This window comes from Sorex fumeus, unplaced genomic scaffold, assembly GCF_029834395.1.
Source record: "Sorex fumeus unplaced genomic scaffold, SorFum_2.1 ptg000008l, whole genome shotgun sequence".
In the NCBI taxonomy this organism is placed as follows: Eukaryota; Metazoa; Chordata; class Mammalia; order Eulipotyphla; family Soricidae; genus Sorex; species Sorex fumeus.
In genome coordinates this window covers 79,168,030-79,193,063 of record NW_026606065.1, presented here as the reverse complement: position 1 = coordinate 79,193,063, position 25,034 = coordinate 79,168,030, and the positions used below count along the sequence as shown (strand labels likewise).

General features: G+C 43.1%; 1 protein-coding gene across 2 annotated transcripts in view; it reads left to right on the top strand.

Annotated features, from left to right (window-relative positions):
• Nucleotides 1–23,251, top strand: part of LCP1 (lymphocyte cytosolic protein 1) — a 101,865-nt gene extending 78,614 nt beyond the window's left edge. For both annotated transcript variants that reach the window (XM_056109765.1, XM_056109766.1), the window contains 6 exons: nucleotides 1,243–1,321; nucleotides 1,855–1,969; nucleotides 3,577–3,710; nucleotides 16,644–16,767; nucleotides 19,311–19,435; nucleotides 21,590–23,251. In XM_056109765.1, coding sequence (XP_055965740.1) covers nucleotides 1,243–1,321; nucleotides 1,855–1,969; nucleotides 3,577–3,710; nucleotides 16,644–16,767; nucleotides 19,311–19,435; nucleotides 21,590–21,722 — 710 coding nt within the window. In that variant the 3' untranslated portion in view covers nucleotides 21,723–23,251. The remainder of the gene's footprint in view (nucleotides 1–1,242; nucleotides 1,322–1,854; nucleotides 1,970–3,576; nucleotides 3,711–16,643; nucleotides 16,768–19,310; nucleotides 19,436–21,589) is intronic.
• The last annotated feature ends 1,783 nt before the right edge of the window (nucleotides 23,252–25,034 follow it).

Sequence of the window (25,034 nt, the reverse complement as noted above, 5' to 3'; positions counted from 1 at the left end):
GCCCCCTAATCATCCATTTCTAGATGCCTTTACAATATCCCTCTTTGAGTCCTTTGCTGTACTTTTGATTCAGCATATGCAAAACAAAATTGATCGTTTCTCCTCTCTCTGCTGCCTTTTTACCCTACCTGCCCCATCTCCATCCTCTCCACAGTCCTTAGAAATTCTCCATTTCCATTAATCAAATTAATCCATTTTTCTTCAGTCACGAAAACAAAAGACCTGAATTTCACTTTGGTATCTTCCTCTTCTTCACCCCTACATCTATTGACTCATCAAATAATAATCATTTCCCCTGAAGAATGACTTTTATATTGTTGATTTTTTTTTCTTGCTACTCTTCTAAATGCTTATTAAATCACATACCAGCATTTCAGTGGCTCTTAGGGGCCCATTTCTACATTCATCAAGCACAGGGAATGCTCATGTGCTAGTGTCAAGTCCTCTCTCCCCTGCATGTTTAATTTAAATTCATATTGCCTTCCAGTAAAGCTGCACACTGCTGCCAGACATGACACAATGGTTCTTTCATTCTCTGCCTTGCCCAAGAATTTATTGTAGCAATAAAAAAAACTCAGGACTAACATCACTAAAATCGTCTAATATATTCACTGAAATCTGCTACTTGGTTTTCAGATCCCTCTAATTTGGTTTGTCACTTAAGTCACCCTATATCCATGCTCTGTCCAATGAAGATTCTTTGAAGCTCCATTCCAAAACGGTTTAAATACAGGCACACCTATGTGTGCATGCGTGTTTGTGTTACTCCTTCTTCCAGCCCTTACTAGTCTCCTATCTTTTTTCCTTTCCTCCGTGTTATGCATACTTTACTAGCCCTATAAAGTGAAACTCAAATTCCACAGCCTGCAAAGCACATACTCTTCTCTTCTCTCTCTCAACTCAAACAGCGACTATATCTTCCCTCTATTGAGATGTGTAAGATCTCTCTTTAATGCTTGAAAGTTAGAAAGAATATAAACTTCTGACATATGGCTTGAAACTAGTTTTCCCACCCAGGGTTCTGCACACAACTGATAAATGCCATAGAAATACCCGTTGAATTAATATGGCGGGGGGGGGGGGGGGGGATGAGTGAACACAGATTAGGAGCACTCATTGGAATCCAGTAAAGTCTCAAATTATTTTTTCATCTTTCATTTAAGACTCTTTAGTCAAAGTTTGCTTATAAATAGGGGGAAATTTTTTAGGATCATGAAAGATAACTAGTTTTTATTGATGTAGGTGAGACGAGAGAAGAACGGACATTTAGGAACTGGATGAACTCCTTAGGCGTTAATCCTCGGGTCAATCATTTGTACAGGTAATGCTATTTGGTGACTTATCCTTAGTGTGAGACCCCCGAGACCCAGAAGAATTGCCAAGGTAGCAAGCCCTGCTGTCTGCAATCCTCTCTCAGCATGTGGAAAGAGGAACATGACAAACAGAGCCGCAGATGCTGAGTGTTCCACCAAGAAACCCACTTCCCTCTGATAGCTTTGTCATGTGCTCAGCACAAACCCTAGGCCCCAGTAAAGAATAGACCTACTGCATCTATAACTAATGATCCCACTTATAAGCAAAAGGATTCCTGTTTTAGGTAGCACCAAGCCAGATTTGGTTCCCTGGCAGAAGCACATTTTGGCCAATGGAAGTCACACTTTGGGTAGGCGGGCAGAAGAGCAACCATAAGTTCTCCTAGTTTCTGGATCAGTAGGTTCACCTGTAACTCACAGCAGTTTGGCCAGGTGGCTTCGAATGTTCCATGAGCTAGTATGGAAGGATATGCCTTGCCCACAGTAGGCACTCTATTCATATTGACTTTCTGAGAATTTCTTTCTGTCTGTTTCTGTGCAGTGATTTGTCCGACGCCCTGGTCATCTTCCAGCTCTATGAAAAGATTAAAGTCCCCGTTGACTGGAACAGAGTAAACAAACCACCGTACCCCAAACTGGGGGGCAACATGAAGAAGGTAAACAATGACTCCTCCGCTGTTTCAGTAAGCAGATGCAGTCTCCAGGCTGCCTTCACTCGGTGAACACTAGCAGGGGGCCAAAATGAGATGAATGATTTGCATCCAGAGATTAAATTATAGTACAGCAGTTGGAAACCTAAACAGTTTTATTAAAGTAAGCCCATTATTTCAGTTGATTACTTATTTATAATTCCATGTTGGGTGTCTTCAGACATTATGATGTAAAAATTCTAATTAAGATCATTAGAGCAAGCGGAGCTGCAGGGTTACACCCTGTCTCCCTCCACCCCCAGCAGGATTCTTATTCTTATTTTCTCAAGACATGGAGCTCTGTGCCAATGGTGGACTTGTACAAATAGTCTGTCTCCTGTCAGCACAGCAGGGGAACGTGTGGTGTTATGAGAACAGCAGAGGGGTTGGTGCAAATATGCCTCATGATATCTCATTTCTGTGACTCTTGAATGATCCCTGCATAGCCATGGGAGTCTCTGTCCCACATGTCAGTCCACTGTGGGCAGATAGAATGGAGAACATAGATTTCTCATGTCTAGACTGCTCCACAAATGATCTATTTGAGTATATTATGGACCAGTATCCTAACATAGTTATTTATGTAGTGTGTTACAGCAACAAATATTTATGGTAATGAATTCATTCTGGCTTTGCACTTAAAGTACTTATGAATTTTGATAGGGGGTCAGGGATGCTAAAATGCAAGATTCTCCTAGCAGCAACAGTACTGTAAACCACAGTGCAAAACCATATATATATATATATAACATACAACAATACATATAACAATACAAACACACACATATGTACGAATATATGAGCCTCTTATAGAAGCAGGCTGGTGGTGGAAAAGTAAAAGAGTAGGATGGGGCATTGGTAGAGGGAAGTGGACACTGATGAAGGAATCAGTGTTGAAACACTATATGCCTGAAACCCAATCATGAACAATTTCTAATTTCACAGCGACTAAAATTTTTTAAATAAGATAAAGTGAAAGGTTCCATTTAAAAATAAATGAAAAATTATTTCACTAATTTAGAAGCTTAGGATTGCAAAATCAGATGGGCAATCATACATTCCGGCCACATTTCATCTTGCATTTTTGTGTTTTTTGGTTTGGGGGCTGCAGTTGGCAGTGCTGAGGACTCCTATGGTGGCAGGGATCCAGTCCAGCGTGCCCACAAGCAAAGCATGCACTTTGGCCCTTTGAACCATCTCTCAGCCCTGTATCTTTATTTTTATTATTTATTATTATCTGGGGCCGGAGCGATAGCACAGCAGGTAGTACGTTTGCCTTGCACTCAGCTGACCTGGCTGACCTGGGTTCAAGTCCTCCGCCCCACTCGGAGAGCCTGGCGAGCTACCGAGAGTTTCTCACCCGCATGACAAAGCCTGGCAAGCTACTCATGACGTGTTCGATATGCCAAACACAGTAACAAGTCTCACAATGGAGACGTTACTGGGCCTGCTCGAGCAAATTGATGAACAACGGGAGAACAGTGACAGTGACAGTGACTATTAACTGATCTTTCTCAACATCGAGAAGATATTATGTAGATATTTATATCGCTTTCCTTCCTGATTATTAACAGCTTGAGAATTGTAACTATGCAGTTGAACTGGGGAAGAACCAAGCGAAGTTTTCCCTGGTTGGAATTGGTGGACAAGATCTCAATGAAGGAAACCGCACTCTAACCTTGGCCTTGGTTTGGCAGTTAATGAGAAGGTAATGTAACTCTGATGAATCTGTTTGTATTGGTATACATACTACTGACTCAGAAAATAAATGCTAACAAATGTTCACAGATGTAATCTAATCCAGCAAACTGTAGCTTAAGCTAAAGGATTGTATTTCCTGTCCCCCTTCCTCCACTCAGCCCCTGCCCCTGCCTCCATTCAGTTCAGTTAACTTTTGCTTCAGGTGTGTTGAACCCTGTTTTTAGGTTCACCGGTATTGCTGTGTCCTTGTAATGAATCACCCTTTTTTTTTTTATTATTGAGTGAGAGCCCGGCAAGCTACCGAGAGTATTCGATATGCCAGACACAGTAACAACAAAGTCTCCAATGGAGACGTTACTGGGCCCGCTCGAGCAAATCGACGATCAACGGGAGGGCCTTTACCTTTACCTTTATTGAGTGATTGTCTTTCTGACCAATAATGATCTTTTCTCTGAACTCTCCCTTTTCTGAGGTTGGGATAGCTACTTCAGCTCAATTATCCTTGATTAATGTTAGCATGCTATGCCTTTTTTCTCCATCCTTTATTCTTTGACTGATTTGTGTAACGCTAGTTCTTTGCACATTTTGTATTTATTTATTTTTTGGCTACACCTGAGAGTGCTCGTGGAACCATATGTATTACTGAGATTCAAACCTGGTTTGGGCCACAGCAACATGTTAGACAATCTTTGTGCTGTCTCACTGGCCCCTGTTTGTTCTTCTTTTTTCTTTTGACTGTTGGAACATATCTGGTGGTTGTCAGGGCTTATCCCTGGTTCTTTGCTCAGGGATCACTCCTGGCAAGATTTGAGGAACTATATATGGTATTGGGGGCTGGAGCGATAGCACAGCAGATAGGGTGCTTGCCTTGCACGCGGCCGACCTGGCCGACCCAAGTTTGATTCCTCCACCCCTCTCGGAGAGCCTGGCAAGATACCGAGAATATCTCACCCGCACAGCAAAGCCTGGCAAGCTACCCATGACGTATTCGATATGCCAAACACAGTAACAGCAAGTCTTACAATGTTACAGGGCCCGCTCCAGCAAATCGATGAACAATGGGACTGACAGTGATAGGGTACTGGGAATTTAACTGGAGTTGGCCATATGCAAGGCAAATACTTTACTCACTGTTCTATCTCTCTGATCTCTTGCTAGATTTTTAAGAGATAACAGTAGACACCTTTCAGAGTCAAATTTTAAAATGTTTTATTGGAAATATACATGGAATATTAAGCAGTAGGCTATAATATGACATGCAAATAGAAAATATAAGAAGAATAATTTTTTGGTATGAAGGTAGGGAATGATCTTAGGTAGCAAATCTATAAGCATACTGACTTTTATACTTACCTTTTTCTCCCTATACTGATAGTTCTGACAATGCAGAAAATCTTCCATTCCTAAGGTAGAGTTTATGTTAGTGTGGCTGAATTAAATTTTCTATCTGAAAGAGAGCCCCAGAAATCACAGGTCACAATATATCCTATCTAACATGGTCCTGGCAAAGATGAGGTTCAGAGTACCCTCAGGCCTTTCGACTCTATTCCCAGGATGTTATGGATATTCAGGTTCAGAATAATCCTGGAAGCAATGGTCAAAGTTTCCAGATGGTGTAGCATATTCAGAAGTGATTATGAGAGATATTACTACATCTCATTACTTCACTTTTTTTATTAACCGAGGATAGCACTGTATTACAAGTCTAACCTGAGGTTATCTTAATGACTAAAGGCACATGCCATAAGGCCCCTCTGCACGGAAAACTTAAAAACTTAGAACCCTCAGCTCTGTCTGTTACTTCACTGAGTGTATCCAGTATAGCACTGAATTCCATCAGGGCTAGTCTCACAGTTTATTTTCAGAAACAATTTCTGAACTATTTGTTATTCTTTCACATAGATTTTTACTTTATACAGTTATTTTCATAGTTCCAGGGATTAAACCCAGGGTCTCTAATGTGTGAGGCATACTCCCTATCGTTGAGCAATGTTTCCTGTTTTTAATTCATAAAAAACTGGTTTTGGGTACCAATTTCTTTTTTAAAAAAAAAAGTGAAAGAGGCTTTTTAAGGGGCTGGAGCAATAGCACAGCAGGTAGGGCATTTGCCTTGCACGTGACCGACACAGGTTCGATTCCCAACATTCCATATGGTCCCCTGAGCACCGCCAGGGGTAATTCCTGAGTGCAGAGCCAGGAGTAATCCCTTTGCACCACTGGATGTGACCCATAAAGGAAAAAAAAAGAGGCTTTTTAATTGTGATAGTTAAATTGACTCATAGGTTTAAATATGAAATAATTTTTGGTATTTTTCTGCTTTAATAACAAACAACAAAAAGGAACCCTCAGGCCAATTCAGTTCTATTTTGAGTTTTATAATATCTGAAAATGACTTTTTTGGAGCATACTCAGCAACACTTGGGGACTACTTCCTACTCAGTGTTTGGGGGGTCGCTCCCAGCAGTGCTTGGAACCATGTGGTGCTGGGGTCCAGAGAAGGCTTTTCCGTGCGGAGGATGTTCTCTCTAGTCCATGAGTATCACCTTTTTTATTCAACATAGCAACAGTTTATTTCTAAATTTTTTTCAGTAATGTTAATTGTGTGATTTACAAGGTTGTTCAGGCATACAGTGTTCCAACACCAATCCCACCACCAATATCCCCTTCTCCACTAATATCCCCTTCCCTCCACTACTATCCCCAGATTCCCTCTCACCCCCAAGCTTTCCCCCTTGGCAGGCATGTAACAAATTTATTTCATATTGTTTGGTTCAAAAAAACTTAAGGGAATAGCAAATGGAATTATCTGAAAATAAAGCAATAAAAGTGAATTCACGATCACGATCACGACCACCCTGTTGTTCGTCGATTGCCTCGAGCAGGTGCCAGTAACGTCTTCTTCGTCCTAGCCCTGAGATTTTTTTTTTTTTAAAGTGCCATATTCAAGGCTTTTTCAGGGTTAGGAGAATGAGACCCATCATTGTTACTGGTATTTGGCATATTGGGTATACCACGGGGAGTTTGCCAGACTCTGCCGTGTGGGCATGTTACATTTGGTAGCCTGCCAGTTTGACCGGCCGCGCGCTTCCAGGAGCTGAGTGTGATGATCTCTGGATCCTGGCCGTTGTTGGAGTTACACGGCAGTTGGTGGGTGTAACTGTCTAGTTACTGGCAGGTCCAGTCCCAAACTGTACAGGCTTGGAGATCTCAGCCCCGGGTCCCACACACCTGGGATCCTCTGTCAGTTCTTTTATGCGTGAGGCTCATCTAAGTGTGTGGAGAGTGCTCTCAGCAAGGCCTTGGCTGGGCCTCGGTGGTCTTCAGCTGTTGGGCCCTGGTGGAGACAGTCAGGCATAGGGTAGGAGACTCTGTCTTGTTCTCTCCCAGGAGCTGAGTGTGATGATCTCTGGATCCTGGCCGTTGTTGGAGTTACACGGCAGTTGGTGGGTGTAACTGTCTAGTTACTGGCAGGTCCAGTCCCAAACTGTACAGGCTTGGAGATCTCAGCCCCGGGTCCCACACACCTGGGATCCTCTGTCAGTTCTTTTATGCGTGAGGCTCATCCAAGTGTGTGGAGAGTGCTCTCAGCAAGGCCTTGGCTGGGCCTCGGTGGTCTTCAGCTGTTGGGCCCTGGTGGAGACAGTCAGGCATAGGGTAGGAGACTCTGTCTTGTTCTCTCCCAGGAGCTGAGTGTGATGATCTCTGGATCCTGGCCGTTGTGAATTAGTGATGATTAAATGCTACATGTTTTTAACCTTTCTTAATCTAGTAGAGGACAACCAAATGCATCATTAGTGAGTGCCATACTCAATGCCATGGGATTGAAGTTTCTCCTGTCTTTTAAAGGAACTCTTTTTCTGTTTCTTGGAAAACTGGTTCAAGGCTATGAATTTCCTAAGCTGTTGCCTGTCCATAAAGTTTTCTTCAAATCTGAAAGATTACCTTTTTTTTATATTATTTATTTATTTATTTATTGAATCACTGTGGGAAAAGTTACAAAGCTTTCAGGTTTAGGTCTCGGTCGTGCAAATATCAAACACATTTCCCTTTACCAATACTTATTTTTCACCACGAAGAACCCCAATAAACCCCCACCCCCCCACCCCGCCCAATGCCTGTGAGGCAGATGAGTTCTAGTTAACCCTCTATCTACTTTGACTAGATTCATTGTTTCGATAAAAGATGCACCATTATTATTTAGAGTTTACCCCACCCCCAAATCAGACATGCTGAAAAAGCATTGTGAAATGATTTGCTTTCTACAGCTGGGTTCAAGAATTAAATGATGTCGCGTAGCCGCTATCGCGGTCACGCGATTTTGGATTTCTGCTATTTTACTCATTAACCCTGGAAGTATTTCTACTGAGAGTCAGATAATTAAGAGATTTGTTTCTGTGCTCTGGAGTCATGGCCGTGCCGGAGAGCCGCTCGTGGGGGGCAACTGATGACCTCGGCAGGGCGTGAAGGACAGGCCAGAACGCCCCCCTTCCTATGAGGTTTTAGTGGCCCCCTCACCCCCGACTCATACCTGCTCTCCACAAGGCTCCCATGCAGCCGCCATCTTTCTTTCCAGAGGGGAGAGCAAAAGATTACCTTTTGAATGTAGTCTTTGTTCTGGAATTTTTATAAAATGTGGCCCACTGTTATACTTTATGGCCAGTATATCTGGTAAGGTCTACCCTGCTTCTCCTTTCTCCACTTTCTGAATATAGATATTTTTCACAAATGTTTACATCCTAAAATCAACTATGTAAAGTAAGTGGACACAGAAATACATTTCCTGTGTTTGATATTTGCATGACTGAGACATAAACCTGAAAGCTTTGTAACCTTTCCCACAGTGATTCAATAAATAAATTTAAAAAAAAAAAAAAAAAAAAAAAAAAAAAAAAAAAAATAAAGACATATAAATTTGAAAAAAAAAAAAAAAAAAAAAAAAAAAAAAAAAGAAATACATTTCCAGCAAAGAATTTGAAATGACTGATAATTATGTAAATACCCCCCGCCCCGCCCTGTGTGTTGTGCATTAACAGCGCTATTAAATTTAGTGCCAGTCCTAGCTGAAATATATTTCACTGGATTGCTAATTAGGTCATTTATTTGGACAATAAATGACATGTCATTTTTTCCCCCTCAGAACCAATGAGAGATGAGTGCTTAAAACCTCTCTATCCCCATCAGTAGCCTGGAAAACATTCTCAGATGGTAAAGTGGGCAATTTAGTGTGTGTCCACATTTGGAGACATGCCGGACAGAAGTCAGCTGCTGGCACAGAGCAATGACAGACTTCTACCAAGGAAGGAATAGTCTGATGCAGGGAGATGTGGAAATTCCTACAAAATCAAACAGATTGTCAACTGCTTGCATTTGGGATAGGTCCTCGGGAAAACACACACACACACACACACACACACACACACACACACACACACATGCAGAACTGGGGTTTATCCCTCTGGATCAAGTGTTAAATAAATAAAATAAGTGTTGGAAGGCAGTAGAGTCCACAAGTAATAATCACAACCTCATCCAGCCCTGCAAGTCTCACCATCCTCCCGCTGAATGACGAGGTACTGGCTAAGGCTGAGGCTCCAGCTTCCGGTTCCTTCCAACAGAGCACAGCGCTATTCACAAATGCCAAATTGTCTGGCGGTTTCCATTGAACTTGGCCCAGTGGCCCTTGGCACAGTAGCCCCCAAACTTTGGATGGCACGGAGCAGTATTTCCCAAGTGGGCAGTACCACCCAATCTCTGGGGAGCACGAGAGTGATTGAGAGTGGGGTGATAGGTGCAATTGGAGTACAATTGAGTGGAGCACTTTCCATTCCCTTAAATTTCCGGGGAGAAACTGCTCTGAAACTGGGGCAGTAAGCCAAGTAAATTTGGAATCATTGGTGTAGAGTAATGATCTCACAAAGAAAAATTTTGAGTCTACATTGAGTGCTCTGTCCACTGAGTGGACTCTCTGGAGTGGAGGCTTCCACTGAATTCTGTCCTTCCTTTCCTTTGTTTCTGTACTCACCAATGAGCATCTGGTTCCATTTAAGCCTTTGCATCTAGCTTGAGGTAGGAGGGGATTGTGTTCACAGACCTACAAAGACAGGAAACTGCCTCCTGGTTTTCTGCATCTTTGTGCACATGAGAAATCAATCATTGCTACAGTGAATGTTCTAGGTTTAAAGGAATATAGAGAAATTAACACTTTCCTCTGTATATCATTTCTTCAGGACACTTTAAATGGTAATGGATTTCTTTGTTCTGTTTTTCAGCCCTTCCTGACAGGGCTCAATGCTACTCCTAGATAAGTGCTCTTTGTCACTTCTGGTGGTACTCAAGGGTCGATGTGGTGGTGAAGATTGAGCCCAGTCCTTTTGCATGCAAAGCATGTGCTCATCCTCTTTTTTTTTTAAAATTAGTGAAACACCATGAGGTACAGTTGTAGACTTACAAGTTGTTGTGCTTGGATTTCAGTTATACAATGATCGAGTACCCATCCCACCACCAGTACCCATTCTCCACCCCCACCAATCCCAATATCCCTCCCACCCCTCCCATCCCCCATCCCACCCTGACTCTGTGGCAGGGCACTCCCTTTTGTTCTATCTCTCCTTTTGGGTGCTGTGGTCTGCAGAAGACACATTGGGTGGCAATCATGTTCTGTCTATAGACTACTTTCAGCATGCATCTCTCATCCTGGGCAGATCTTCCCAGCACCCTTTATTTGGTGCTCCCTTCTCTATCTGAGCTGCCTTTGTTCCTACAGTGTGCGGCTGGCTTCTAAGCCATGGAGTGAACAACCTGGTATTTATCACAGCTGCTCTTGGGTGTTAGTCTCTTATTTTGTTACTTTATGTTACCCAGATGAATGCCATCTTTCTATGTCTGTCCCTCTCTGACTCATTTCGCTTAGCATGATATTTCCCATGTAATACCACTTGTATGTAAATTTCATGACTTCATTTTTTCTAACTGCTACATAGTACTCCATTGTGTAGATGTACCAAAGTTTCTTTAACCAGTCATCTGTTCTCGGGCACTCAGGTTTTTTCCAGATTCTGGCTATTATAAACAGTGCTTCAATGAACAAACAAGTGCAGATGTCATTTCGACTATACTTTTTTGCCTCTCTGGGGTATATTCCCAGGAGTGGTATTACTGGGTCAAATGGGAGCTCAATTTCTAATTTTTTGAGAATCGTCCATACTGTTTTCCAGAAGGGCTGAACCAGTCGGCATTCCCACCAGCAGTGGAGGAGTTATATCACTATCCCCTCACAGACAGAATTCTATACAAAGAGTGAGCTTCACCACTGAACTGTTTTCTTCCCTAGCTCCAAAAGTGAGTTAGGAGCATTGCTTCTATGTCCACTTGAAGTCAGCTAAGCAGGCTGGGACTTGAAAGAGGCAACTGAGAATTCAGTCCTGAGACTGCCAAAGCTGCTAGATTAAGCTAGTTTGTTTTGTCCAATTACATGCAGATGTGACTTTTATACATAACCTGATGGTAAGAAGAAAATGCTAATATAATTTCTTGTGAGTTTGTGAGGCATAATATATATTTATATATGTGTATATACAAATAAAAATACACATATCTTTGTATATATGTATATACAATACAGAATATATATTTGTATATTTATATGAGAGAAACTTCTTTCATTTATTTTTCTATTTATAGATTTTTTAACACAATCTAATTACCAAATATATACAAGTTTTTCCTGCTGACTTTTCACTTAGCATTATGGTGTAACACATGACTGAAATTTTTATGTTTGGATTTGGTTTGCGGGGCACATACACAGCTGTGCTCAGGGCTTATGCCTCACTCTGTACTCAAGGATCACTTTTGGCAGCATTCAAGAGACATATGTGGTGCCAGGGAGTAAGCCCAGGTTAGCTGCATGAGAGGCAAGTATCTTGCCTGCTGTACTATTTCTCTGTTTCATGATTGAAAACTTTTCAGAAATATAACTATAAAAATGGTATAGCATTTTGATGTAAATGTATATGACCACATCTGTATGTTGGACACTTAGATTGTTTCTTATTTTTCTATAATTATGAATAATGCTATGGTAAATGGGCTGGAGCAATAGCACAGAAGGTAGGGCGTTTGCCTTGCACGCGGCCAACCCGGGCCGACCCCGGTTCGATTCCTCTGCTCCTCTCGGAGAGCCCGGCAAGCTACCGAGAGTATCGCACCCGGATGGCAGAGGCTGGCAAGCTACTCGTGCTGCGTTCGATATGCCAAAAACAGTAACAAGAAGTCTCACAATGGATATGTTACTGGTGCCCACTCAAGCAAATCGATGAACTGTGGGAGGACAGTGCTATAGTGTAGTGTTATGGCAAAGAGCTATGAGTATAAAATGTATTAAATGTCATTATAACTACTAATAATTGAATATACATACTAATTATAAGTAAATACATATGCAAAAAATTATCATCTTTATGAACAGATCAAAACCTGGGTCCTTTGTTCCAACCTGGGATATTTTGAGTATTCTAACTGGTTCTTTTTCCTTTAGTCCTCAATCTTCCTTAGCATTCTGCTCCCCTCTTTGAACCCAGACTAAATACTTCTCACCATTACTTTCTCTTTACTGAGGAAGAAAGTTATTCTATTTATTGTGCTTTTTCATTTCCCCAGAATGTACCTGGAACCCAGCTAACCCCTAAAAACACAATGATGAACAGGACAGATGGTCTCTGTCCCAGGGGACATCTGGGCAAGCACAGGCATGCATTCACATCAACTCTATGGAAAATTCTGGGAAATGGGTTGGAAGTAACTGAACAATGATGATTACTACACAACCTGGGCTGGAAAAATGATGCTTACGCTGGAGATTGTCCTTGGAGATGAGAGATTCACCAGAGGAAGGATATGCTGAGGAGTGCACATAGTGGAGTTGGGGAGACGGGAACCAGGAGGATGCAGGAGAGGTTGAGGAATTGCTGATGGTTCTGTTGGAGTTGGAGTATGTGCCCGGAAGCGCAGGACTTGTAAAGTCTGTGTGAGCTCTTACACAGTGTGGACACGAAGGTCCTGCCAACCACAATGAGGCAGCTATTAAGCTGGACCTAAGACCCCTGATCTCAATGTCTGGGAGCTGATTTCTTCCAGCTGCATGTTCGGGAAGCTGAAGCTCTCAGGGTCAGGTGAGGTTATTCCCTTTACAGGAATAGAAGTCAGCACCAGCCTCCACTTAGAATCCAGGTCCTTCATCTTTCGTAGCAGTAAAGAATTGCAGTAGAAGACAAATAGTGAAGTACAAATGTCTTACCAGGACATCATTCATGCCTGTGAATTTTCTCAGAACAGACTCTGGCCTTTGTCCTGAACTAACCTCTTTTCAGAATATGTCTAGCCATGGGCCAGAGCTATAGTGCAGTGTGTCAGATGCCTGCTTTGCATGAGGCAGACCCAAGTTTAATCCCTGGCATACCATATACCATCACAGTGCCAGAGTGATTCCTGAGTGCAGAGTGAGGAGTAACCCCTGAGCAATGCCAGGTGTGGCCCAAAAAATAAACATACAAAAAGAATTTATCTAATAACACCAACATTTCTTTTTTTAATGCTTTTTGTCTCTCCAAATGTTTCTTAATATTATGGCTCCCTGAAATTTACTGGTAAAAAGCCGGACTACTTGCTGTAGTTCTGGGTGGTTGAGGGATGAGTATGTTTGAGATAAGATGGGGAAGATAATAAGGAAGGAGAAATCAGAGAGAGCCTAAAAATAGACACTACAGCCAAGTTGTAGAATGCCTTGAGTGCCATTCTAAGGAGTTTGACCTTCATTTTTTGGGTGAAGGAGTCATTTTTTTTTATTTTATTTCTTTTATTCAGTCTGGAGCTATAGCACAGCGGGTAGGGTGTTTGCCTTGCATGAGGCCGGCCTGAGTTTGATTCCTCTGCCCCTCTCGGAGAGCCCGGCAAGCTACTGAGAGGATCTTGCCCGCACGGCAAAGCCTGGAAAGCTACCTGTGATGTATTCAATATGCCAAACACAGTAACAACAAGTCTCACAATTTGTTGTGAGACGTTACTGGTGCCCACTCGAGCAAATCGATGAACAACAGGAGGAGAGTGCTACAGTGCAACAATGCTTTTATTTCAGTAATACTGTTTTATAAGAATACAAGAATATATATATATATATTAGGCATACAATGTAGCACCTCTTTAAGATATGTTATTATATCATTTCCACCACCAAAATATTAATGGAGAATCACTTTAAATTATATGACCAGACTGCACTTTAGAAAAGTAATTCTATGAGGAAGGATACAGAGGGAGAATATTAGTTGATTTCAAAGAGTTTGGGGAAGTACAATTAAGAGAACTAATATGCCGTATTATTAGACATTCTTATTTGGTGAATAAAATTTTGTTTTCAATAAAGACAAGTGGCAGAAGTCATTTCCTTTTCCAATTACAGTATTGGGAAAGCACAGCAATCTATGAGAGGCAAAGCACTGCCCCTATTTCAGAGATCCAATTTGAAAGCCATGTGGAAAAGCATGAGAGTCTGGTATTTTCCATAGACAGAGTAACTGGAAGAAAACAGACAATGGCTTATGTAAGTGATTCCTGGGCACCCAAGTGAAGGGTGACCTCATTTAGGGAGGCCTTTCCAGGTGAGATTTAATGGCAGGAGACTTGGGTTTCAGTATGAATTGGTTTACTCTGTAACCTTAGCCCTGAAGGTCTCTCATGTGGCTGCTCCTCCCACCCACCTCCTGGAAGTTTGAACCCAACAAACCTGCCCAACAGCTTGGCTCTCTTTGCTAAATTTTCCTTTTCAGTGGAAGAAAAAGTGGCTTTGAGGAATTCTGCTTCATGGAATTTTAAAAGCTTGGATGCCTCATCTTAGAAATTTTCCTCCAAACAAATGCAATGCCCATAAGAGTATGCATCTCAAGCAAAATGATTTATTCTTATTCTCCTGGTGTAGGAAATCCAATTCAGGAAATCCTCACACATACAAGGTAGAACTCACTGAGAAATCTACATTTCTGCCCAGGCAAATTTATCTTCAGACTAGAAATTAACTTTGGCTAGTGTCGTCCTAATATTTCCGTTTACATAGCATTAGAAGAAAATTCTCCTGTGTTTTATCATTATGTTGGCTACTTGGCTTCTTCCAGCATTCAGTTGTTCCTCAGTTTTTTTTTCTTAAGAAAATTCACTTATGAGGGCAGAGCGATAGTATAGTGTGTAGGATGCCTGCCTTTCACGTGGCCAACCAGGTTCAATCCCTGACAGGATTGAATGATCTCCTGAGCCCCTCGAGGAGTGATCCCTGAGTGTGTCACTTGTCACTTGTGATCCCGCTGATCCCATTCCTTGGGCAGGTGCCGGTGATGACTTTATTTGTCCCTGTCCCATGCTAGCGTAGCCCAGTGGTGTACTGGGGGCTCTTTCAAGGTCAGGGGAATGAGGCCCGTTATTGTTATTGTTTTTGTCATACCAAATATGCCACAGGTAGCTTGCCAGGCTCTGCCATGCGGGTGGAATGCTCTCGGTAGCTTGCTGGGCACTCCGAGATGAGGTACATCAGTGGGCTAGAGTATAAGAGGTCGCTCCAGGAAATACTGCATCACTCTCTTCTGGGAGCTTTGTTTTATAGTCTCTGGATTTTGGCCGTTGATGAGATTGCAAGGTGCTGGGGGAAGTTTGAGGGTGTGACTGCAAAGCTACTGGAAAACTGGGGATCTGGGTGGAGGAGGCCCAGTCCCGAACTGAGCAGCCTTGGAGATCTCAGCCACAGATCCCGAATACCTGGGTTCCTCTGCAGTTCCTTCATGTGTGAGGCTCGTCTGAGCATGTGGAGAGTGGCCTTGAGCATGGCTGTGGCTGGGTTCTGCAGGTTTTTGGCTGCTGAGGTTCTGCTTGGGGTGGGGAGAGAAACTCAACCCGCCCCTCTCGGAGGAGCCCTGGTGAAGACAGCCTGGTGCTGGGGCAGGAGAATCCCTGAGTATAGAACTAGGAATAAGCCCTGACCACCACTGGGTATGGCCCCAAAACCAGAAAAACTATCTGTTGGTAGACACTACAGGGGAGGGTGTGACGCTATGAATTTCATTTTTTAATTAGTAAAGGACATTAATGGACCAAAAATACATTTGAAAAAAAGAAAAGCTGTCCCCGTTAGCAGTGCTGTCTTGTCTTTTGCTTTTCCATGTAGTACAAGGGCTGTGCTTAGCAGGGATTTGCTCTGCCTTTCTTTCTAACAACCTCAGGTTGCACTGTCAGTTATTCTAAAAGGAGTTAATGTGATAGTATAAGACTAATATCCAAGGACAGTAGAAACATGGGCCAGGACTGGTCCATGGTTGGATCTTGCCACAAGTGTGTGTTTGGGGGGAGGGAAGGTGGACAGAGGGCAGTTAGGACAGAGAAGGGACCACTATGGCAATGACAGCAGGAAATGATCATTCTGGACAAGAACCAAGTGCTGAAAGTTAGTAGAGGGATATACATGATGACTTTTCTGTAGCTGTATTACAAACCATAGTGCCCAAAAGGAGAGAGAGAAAGAGAGAGAGAGAGAGAGAGAGAGAGAGAGAGAGAGAGAGAGAGAGAAGGGGAAAAGCATCTGTTGCGGTCGGGGGCAGCAGGCAGGAGGGAACTTGGGGACATTGGTGGTGGGAAATGTACACTGATGAAGGGACAGGTGTTGGAATGTTTTATAACTGAAACCCAATCATGAACATCTTCGCAACTGAATTTCATGGTGATTCAAGAAAAATAAATAAATAAAATAAATAGAGTTTAAGTTATTAGATCTTTTTTCCTCCAATGTAATGATGTCCAAACTATCTTCCGTGAGGTGCCTGGCAAGAAAACATTGCTCCCTTGGCTACCTGGTCTTGACTTTCTGGGCCACTTTTCCTCATCAACTGTTCTTGATTTTGTTCAGGTATACACTGAATATTCTTGAAGACATCGGAGGTGGGCAGAAGGTCAACGATGACATTATTGTCAACTGGGTGAATGAAACATTGAAGGAAGCAGGGAAAAGTTCCTCCATCTCAAGTTTCAAGGTAAAATTCTTTATTCATAGTCTGTTACCTGTTACCATTTGAGCTCTATGCTATCATCATTGTCTCTTCAGAACTACCCATTTTTTTCCTGGCTTTTTATTGTTTTTTGGGGTTGTTTTGTTTTGTTTTGTTTTTTGGGTCCCACCCGGTGATGTACAGGGGCTACTCCTGGTTCTGAATTCAGGAATTATTCCTGGTGGTGCTCAGGGGACCCTATGGGATGCTGGGAATCGAACCCAGGTCGGTTGTGTGCAAGGCAAACGCCCTCCCTGCTGTGCTATTGCTCCAGCCCCAAGAACTACCCATTTTAAAGTGATCACTAGTTTAAGATATTTAAGATTTACCCCTGTCCTATTTTAGTTTTGACTGACTTATTATTGTTTTGATATCCATAAGGTTTTTGTTATCAAATTAATTTCTAACCACTATCTCCTATCATCATTAATTTTAAAACCCTGCCATTTTTCTCATTATTGTGGGCATTGTCCTTCAGAAGTGTCATAAAATTTATGGGCGCAGCGGGGAGCGAGGGTGGAGGGGCCACACCAACAGTACTCAGGACTGACTGTGTTCGGGGGCCACTCCTAGTGGTACTTGGGGAACCATGTACAATGCCAGGATCAAAGCAGGGTCAGCCACATGCAAGACATGTGCCATAACTTCTGTACTAAATTTGACTAAAAAATATAAACATACAACATTTTAAAATTGTGTAACGTGTTGATAATAATAATGGTGAAATGCAAAAATATCTCCTAGATGATGTCTGTTGAGTAAACGTACTTATATACTTGCATCCAAATCCCATTTTTATGAGTAATAACATTGCATTTTATTAGATTTCTTAGCTCATGTTTCTTACATTAGCTGGTTCCTTCCTCAGGGGACCAGCACACTGGATTCATATGCCATGTTGGTGCTATCATAACAGTATTTTTCTGGTTCAAAGGCCAGGATTTGGGTGAGACACCCCTTCAGAGCTATATTAGCAAGGTCAGAGAAACAGTTCGTTAGGATAGCAATGCTTGGCTTCAGAACCACAGGCAAAGAAATAAACTCTGCCAACTCTGCCAGTCTCTACCGGTTAGGCCAGCCTCACTTTTGGTGACCTCATCCCAGCCACCCCCCATCAGCCTCCACTCACATTTGTGTCTGGACAGCAGAGTAAATGTTTAAGTAGAGACTGGCAAAAGTCATGAGCACGTTTTTGCATAAAGACTTGGAAAAGTAGTATAGAACGAAGAAGGTTCCACCCCGTGAAGCGCTCCACATCTGGGGAAGGGATTCTGGTTTGTCATGTTCTTGGTGAAGCAGGCTGTTCTGCTTTCCTTGATTTATCAGAGAATAGAGAAAGTCAAGTAAGGTCTTTGTAGGTGGTTGTAGCTAGTAGCTGCAGGCACTGGTCTCTGCAGAGGAGAGGGCTCCTTCTACCTGTGGGCCAAGGCATGAGGCGGAGAGCTGGGGCCAATCACTTGTATGACTAGGCAGCAACTCCCAGATACCTTGCCTATATCTCTCTATAAAACATCTGCCACCCAAGTCTATTCCATCATCGTTTCACTTCTGGGCTATTCTCACAGGGACTCACTCTCGAAAATGTTTGACATCTTTTTCTCTTTGTGATGCTCTGGACTAATTCTCTCCTGTCTTCTCACTCAGTCATTGTAGAAGTCAGTTAAAAGGACCAGAGGGAACATGTCAAAGTAGTCCCATATTCCTTTAGAGCAAAACCCTTGCTAAGATGAACATCCCTGTTTTTGTGTGCAACTCAGCAGAGCTCAGGGGCTGCCCCTGCCTCTGCACTCAGGGATCGCTCCTGGGAAATCTCAGGACCATACGGGGTTCTGGGGATCAACTCAGGTAGGCCACATGCAAAGCAAGCACCCTACCTCTTGTACTGTCATAATGGCCCCAGATGGACCCAATCTTTTGGAAACATTCCTGCTCTTCTTCTCAGCTACATCTGCCAACGGTTAAGTTGCCTATCAGGGACATCATGGCACAAAGTAAGAAAGAAAGTGAAATATTTTTTCTTTTTTTTTTTTTTTTTTGCTTTCCTTTGTTTCTTCACTAAGAATTCTGTGAAGAAAGAATTCAAGACTAATGGGAGACATTAGATTATGACCCGCTACTATTTCCTCTGGGGTGTCCCTCTAAAGGAAGCAGCTATCTCATTGCATCTTTAGTTTCTTTATTTCTAATCACTGCTTTGCTACTGGATCACCAGGAGTGAGATCAGTCCCAATATTTCAGCCACTCTGCTGTTCTTGAGTTGTGCTAACTTCTTTCCATGCTTCCATTGAGAATGGTTCCCTGGCGGTGGGCAGACAATCCAGGTCCTCTCCTCAGTGAGCCCCAGCAAGTTTCTGTGAGGTCAGAACAGAAACTACCTCTGCCCTGAAATTCCACATGAAAGGAAGTGGCCTTTCTCGCAGACCAGACTCCTGCTGTTGATGCCAAAGAGGAAAGAGCCCCCACTTCTCTTGAGCCAATGGAAGGAACCCTGGGGCTGGTGGATAAACAACTCCTTTGTCTCTGGACAGGATCCAAAGATTAACACAAGTCTGCCGGTCCTGGATCTCATTGATGCCATCCAACCTGGTTCCATCAACTATGACCTTCTGAAGACAGACAGCCTGAATGATGATGAGAAACTCAACAACGCAAAGTATGTAAATCACCTGAGATTGGGGCAAGTGGGACCCAGGCAGGCTCTGGATGGCTGTAAAGTCAATTGCTGTGTCTTCTTACTCACCATGGCACCTTTCTGTTACTTACTGTATCTCATCATTTTTTTTCTTTTTGGGTCACACCTGGCGATGCACAGGGGTTACTCCTGGCTCATGCACTCAGGAATCACTCCTGGCGGTGCTCAGGGGACCATATGGGATGCTGGGAATCAAACCCGGGTCGGCTGCGTGCAAGGCAAATGCCCTACCTGCTGTGCTATCGCTCCAGCCCCTGTATCTCATCATTTTTAAAAATACCTTTTTGTTGTTATTTATTTTTCCCTTCCTTTGTGGTGGTGTCTGTGATCTCAGGGGCCTGGTGTGGCACTTTTCTGGGGTCAGCTGCTATTCTGGTCCAAGGTGCTCTTGCACTTTGTGGCTGTGGCTATGCTAAAAATTGCTCTATTGACCAAGTAAAGGGTGTTGGGAAGATCCTCCCAGGATGGGAGATATATGCTGAAAGTAGACTATAGACCGAACATGATTGCCACTCAATGCTTCTTTTGCAAACCACAGCACCCAATAGGAGAGAGAGAACAAAAAGGAATGCCCTGCCACAGAGGCAGGGTCGGATGGGGGGATGGGGTGGGAGGGATACTGGGATCATTGGTGGTGGAGAATGGGCACTGGTGGAGGGATGGGTGTTTGATCATTGTATAACTGAAACCCAAGCACAAAAGTTTTTAAGACTACAACTGTACCTCATGGTGTTTCACTAATAAAAATTTAAAATTAATTAATTAATTAAATAATATATCAAAACAAAAAATAAATAAAAATTGCTCTATTGGCCACTGAGTAGCACTGTAGCACTGTTCTCTCATTGTTTATCGATTTGCTCGAGTAGGCACCAGTAACGTCTCCATTGTGAGACTTGTTACTGTTTTTAGCATATCGAATACGCCGCAGGGAGCTTGCCAGGCTCTGCCATGCAGGCGGGATACTCTTGTTAGCTTGCCGGGCTCTCTGAAAGGAACAGAGGAATAGAATCCAGGTCAGCCGCTTGCAAGTCAAATGCCCTACCCACTGTACTATCGCTCCAGTGCACAAGTTTTTTTTTAGCTCTTTTCTAATTTGTGAACAATTTTCTTCTGTTTCATGACAGAGAAAGTAATTTGCATTTCATGAATAATTAGCATAAAGTGAAGTGATTGAGAGGTGTTCAAGGAAAAACAATGGCTTCCCCCTGATGTTCTTTATTTAATTTGATCAGCAAATAGTAAAGTTACTTTAGGAGAACGGCAGGAATAATGGGGTCGCAGTGGAATGGAGACTCTCTGGAGCAGTTAAAGTAAGAGGTTACTGAGTAATAAATGAGGTGAATAAAAGAACTGCCAGGTAATAAAGTGGACTCATTTGCAAACAAATTACAAATAATAAAAATTACCTCCATATAACTATGAGTAGAACCAAAATGTTCTGATACCACTATGAAAAATGTATAAGACTGGCTATTCTAATATTACAGTGTCATAAATAAATATAAGTGTGTGTACTCAAAGATTGGAATGAAACAAGGAATAAAATAATTGCCAAATAAGGACAAGATATTACAGATGCATTTCCTCTCTTTCCTGCCCTGTAAAAGTGTTTCTATAGTTTAAATAGAACCTGAAAACTTGTCCTACTGCAAATTCTTGTTTAGTTCTGTGATCCTTTCCACCCATTGAATGGTCCGGAGAACATTCACGGTGCAGGCTTCCAAAGTGCTGTGAACTAGGAAGGGTCTAGATGGCAAATAATGAATGTGTTATTTAGCATGAGGCTAGTTCACAATGGTTATGAAGGAGCCAGGAGTTTTGTGGAGCAAAAATTTTCCCATAAAAGGTAAAGGTAACAAGTGATCGGCACCATCAATCAGAAGTGAATTTTGTGTAGTATACGGTTCATAGTATCTGGTATCGATTTTATAGAGAGAATTATATGTAATAGATTATTTAGCATGACATATCTATTATCCAGTATGATAAGAGTATATTGTAGAGAGCACAGAGCACTGAGTGTTTCATATAAAGAAAGGCTGTCACTGTTATCATAGAGATCCCCTTCACTTGGTTGCTAACGCCCTTCCCACTTTCCCTCCACTCCTTCAGGTACGCCATCTCTATGGCACGAAAAATTGGAGCAAGAGTGTATGCCCTGCCAGAAGATTTGGTTGAAGTGAACCCTAAGATGGTGATGACAGTGTTTGCCTGCCTCATGGGGAAAGGAATGAAGAGGGTGTGAATCCCAGTGGCACGGCCCTGGAGGTGGCTGGTTCATTATTCGAGTCTCACCCAAGGATGCCTGCAGGAAACCTGGCGATGGCTCGAGCTATTCCAGAGATTTCAACGTGGTGGCATTGTGAAGATAACAAAAATTGTGTATTTTTCCAGCCAACTTACTTATACTGTATTTAACATAAAAACTGCTCCCTTCTTTGCAAAAAAAATCTATTACATATATTTTTATCATTGAATTTATAGCTCCTTTGAAAATCTGTAGCACTGTAGCACTGTCCTCCCATTATTCATCAATTTGCATAAGCAGGTACCAATAACGTCTCCATTATGAGACTTGTTGCTACTGTTTTTGGCATATCGAATACGCCACGGGGAGCTTGCCAGGCTCTGCCTTGCGGGCGAGATACTCTTGGTAGCTTGCTGGGCTGGAGCAATAGCACAGTGGTAGGGCATTTGCCTTGCATGTGGCCGACCTAGGTTTGAAAATCTAGATTTAAAAAAATTATTTACAGCAGAAAATTGTCTCCCAATAACTGATTACATCCTGCTTTTTTTCCTAACTCCTTTCTCCTTCCTACATCTCCCTGTGCCTTTTCTCTGCAGCAAGTTCTCTGGAGACCCTTTTTGTGTCCCCCTCTGCTGACCATCCCGGTCTCTGGGTAATTTGGAGCATCACAAATCTAGGAGATTGTTGAGGTCCCAGAAGTCTCTGATAACCTGCAGAAGTGAACATTAGAGATTTTCTTCAGAAGATCCCTAAATGTCAACATTTTCATTTTTCTTCTATTGCTTTTTATTTCCGTTGAGGAATCCCTCTGTTTTTAACCGTAAAATTAACCATAAAATTAGACCCAGACCGGATCTTCTAATGTCTTTGAATACTGTGCCTTCAGATGGTCAACCCAGAGAGGAGGGTGTAATTGAGTAGCATGTGCCACGAGGGGGCAGCATGGAGCCATAGTGAAGCATCCTTCCTGGCACAGCCTCCAGGTATACTTTGTACTTTGTGATACACCTCCTTACTGGGGTACGGCTAAATATCTGGTGACTGGAGACAATCCTGCTCTATTCTCATTTGCTATTAAATAGTGTGTCTGATTAGCACCAAGCCATATTGTCAATGTTTACTTCTGGGGCACTTTAGAAGCATTTCGTCACCTCCAACCTCCCAGGGGACAAGTTGTGCCAATAAAGAGCATACCCCAAACCGAAGCCCAACCCCCAAACACACACAGATCCACAAGCTTAATCAGATAACACGTGAAATAAGGACTAAAGGAGTTACTTTACAAAGAGCAATTTAGAGGGTATTTAAACAATTTTGAAGCAAATCAAGGGAGTAGTGTAAACTGGAGAAGCCCCGACAGTCGCCTCCCTGAAAACCTGCCACTGGCTAAGAAGCCCCAGGCCACAGCAAACCACCCCTGGACTTCCTCTCCTCATGAATGAAGTATCTTTTGGAGGAGAGGCATGATATGGAAATTTAGCCTTCTTGATTTTCTCTCCAAGCTTTTTTCATGAAAAGCAACACCCAGGACCAATCCCTTGGCAGTGGGCTCAGAAAGTGACTGATGGCTTCTCTGGGTCTGTGGTCTTTATGTGTGCAGCGTATGAAAGCAACATGTTGGTCTTTACCTTCATCTGAATGTCACTGTCACTGTCACTGTCCTCCCATTGTTCATCGATTTGCTCGAGCGGGCCCAGTAACGTCTCCATGGGAGACTTTGCTGTTACTGTGTTTGGCATATCGAATACATCATGAGTAGCTTGCCAGGCTCTGTCGTGCGGGCGAGATACTCTCGGTAGCTTGCCGGGCTCTCCGAGAGGGCGGAGGAATCGAACTCGGGTCGGCCATGTTGGCTGCGTGCAAGGCAAACGCCCTACCGCTGTGCTATCGCTCATATTCTCCCCCATCTGCCTCCAGGAAGAGTGTTACTGGATTAGTAGAAAACAAAGATTAAAAAAAAAACAGATCTTTTCAAATAAACAATGCCACATTGAAGGTTTTTGCATGCTTCTTTTTGAAGGTTTCCTAAGAGTACCTGGTTATAACTAAACCTTATTGACTCATCCCTTCAGCCAGCATTACGCCGGGACTTCACAGACGCTGGCCACTGTGTGAGGTGGGGATTGGGGAATCGTAAGGGAGGCAGCCCTGGAGTTCAGCTCCTCAGGGAAGACAGATGTGAAATAAACTGAGCAGTGTGCAGGAAGTGATAAATAAAGCCAAGCTGCAATGAGCATTTATCACAGAGGAGACAGTCTGAGAGGAACTCTTTTCGCTAAAACCTGAAGAATACATGGGAGTGAAAGAAAAGGAGTTAGCTTGAGGCTGAGACAACAAAATCTGAGATACATGTTGATCCTGGTCTTGAAGAGAAGCCAGGTGTGGGAATTGGTGCCAGAGTGACTCTTTCTGGGGTTAGGTGAGAGGGAAGTTATGGGACTAGCAATGACTGGGGACCACCCCCTCTCTATCCTGACTGGGAGGGGGAAGGCTGGGGTTAGGATTCAAGAATTTAGCAGCCAGTGCCTTCTGGGGGAGCAGCTGTGACGGAAGAAACTATTTGGCCAAGCTGCTTCCCAGCCCTCAGAGGCACCGCACAGTTGCTTTGAAGCTGAGCTGCCTGTTGAAGCTATGTCACTGCTGCAGCTGCTTTCTGGGGAGGTACCTCTGGCCTGGCCTGAACAATCCTGCATTCCCTGAATATCTAAAAGGCAGCTGCCTTCCCTGTGCATCAAGAGGCCACAGTGTTGTGTCTTGTACAAGATGGTACTAACAGGTCATTCTAGCAGAAAGACCACGCAGGCATAGTTTTGATGAATAAGTACACTGTCCTGTCCACTGTCCTCCCGTTGTTCATCGATTGGCTCGAGCGGGCCCAGTAACATCTCCATTGTGACACTTGTTACTGTGTTTGGCATATTGAATACGTCACGGATAACTTGCCAGGCTTTGCCGTGTAGGCCAGATACTCTCGGTAGCTTGCCGGGCTCTCCAAGAGGGGCGGAGGAATCAAACCCGGCTCGGCCAGGCTGACTGCGCACAAGGCAAATGCCCTACCCACTGTGCTATCGCTCCAAGGACAAAACACTAAGACTGTCTTGAAAAAGACAGGCTAGAGAAATAGTAACAGTGGGGATGGCGCTTTCCTTGCCTGCTGCCTACCCCAGTTCAATCCCTGGCTCTGCATCTGATTTCCTGGGTATTGCTTAGAATAAGCACTGAGCACCTCCAGGTATGTTTCCAAAACAGAAAACAAGAAACAAGAAAAAGTGAGCTTAAAGAATCGAGAAGTGGGGTGGAACAATAGTA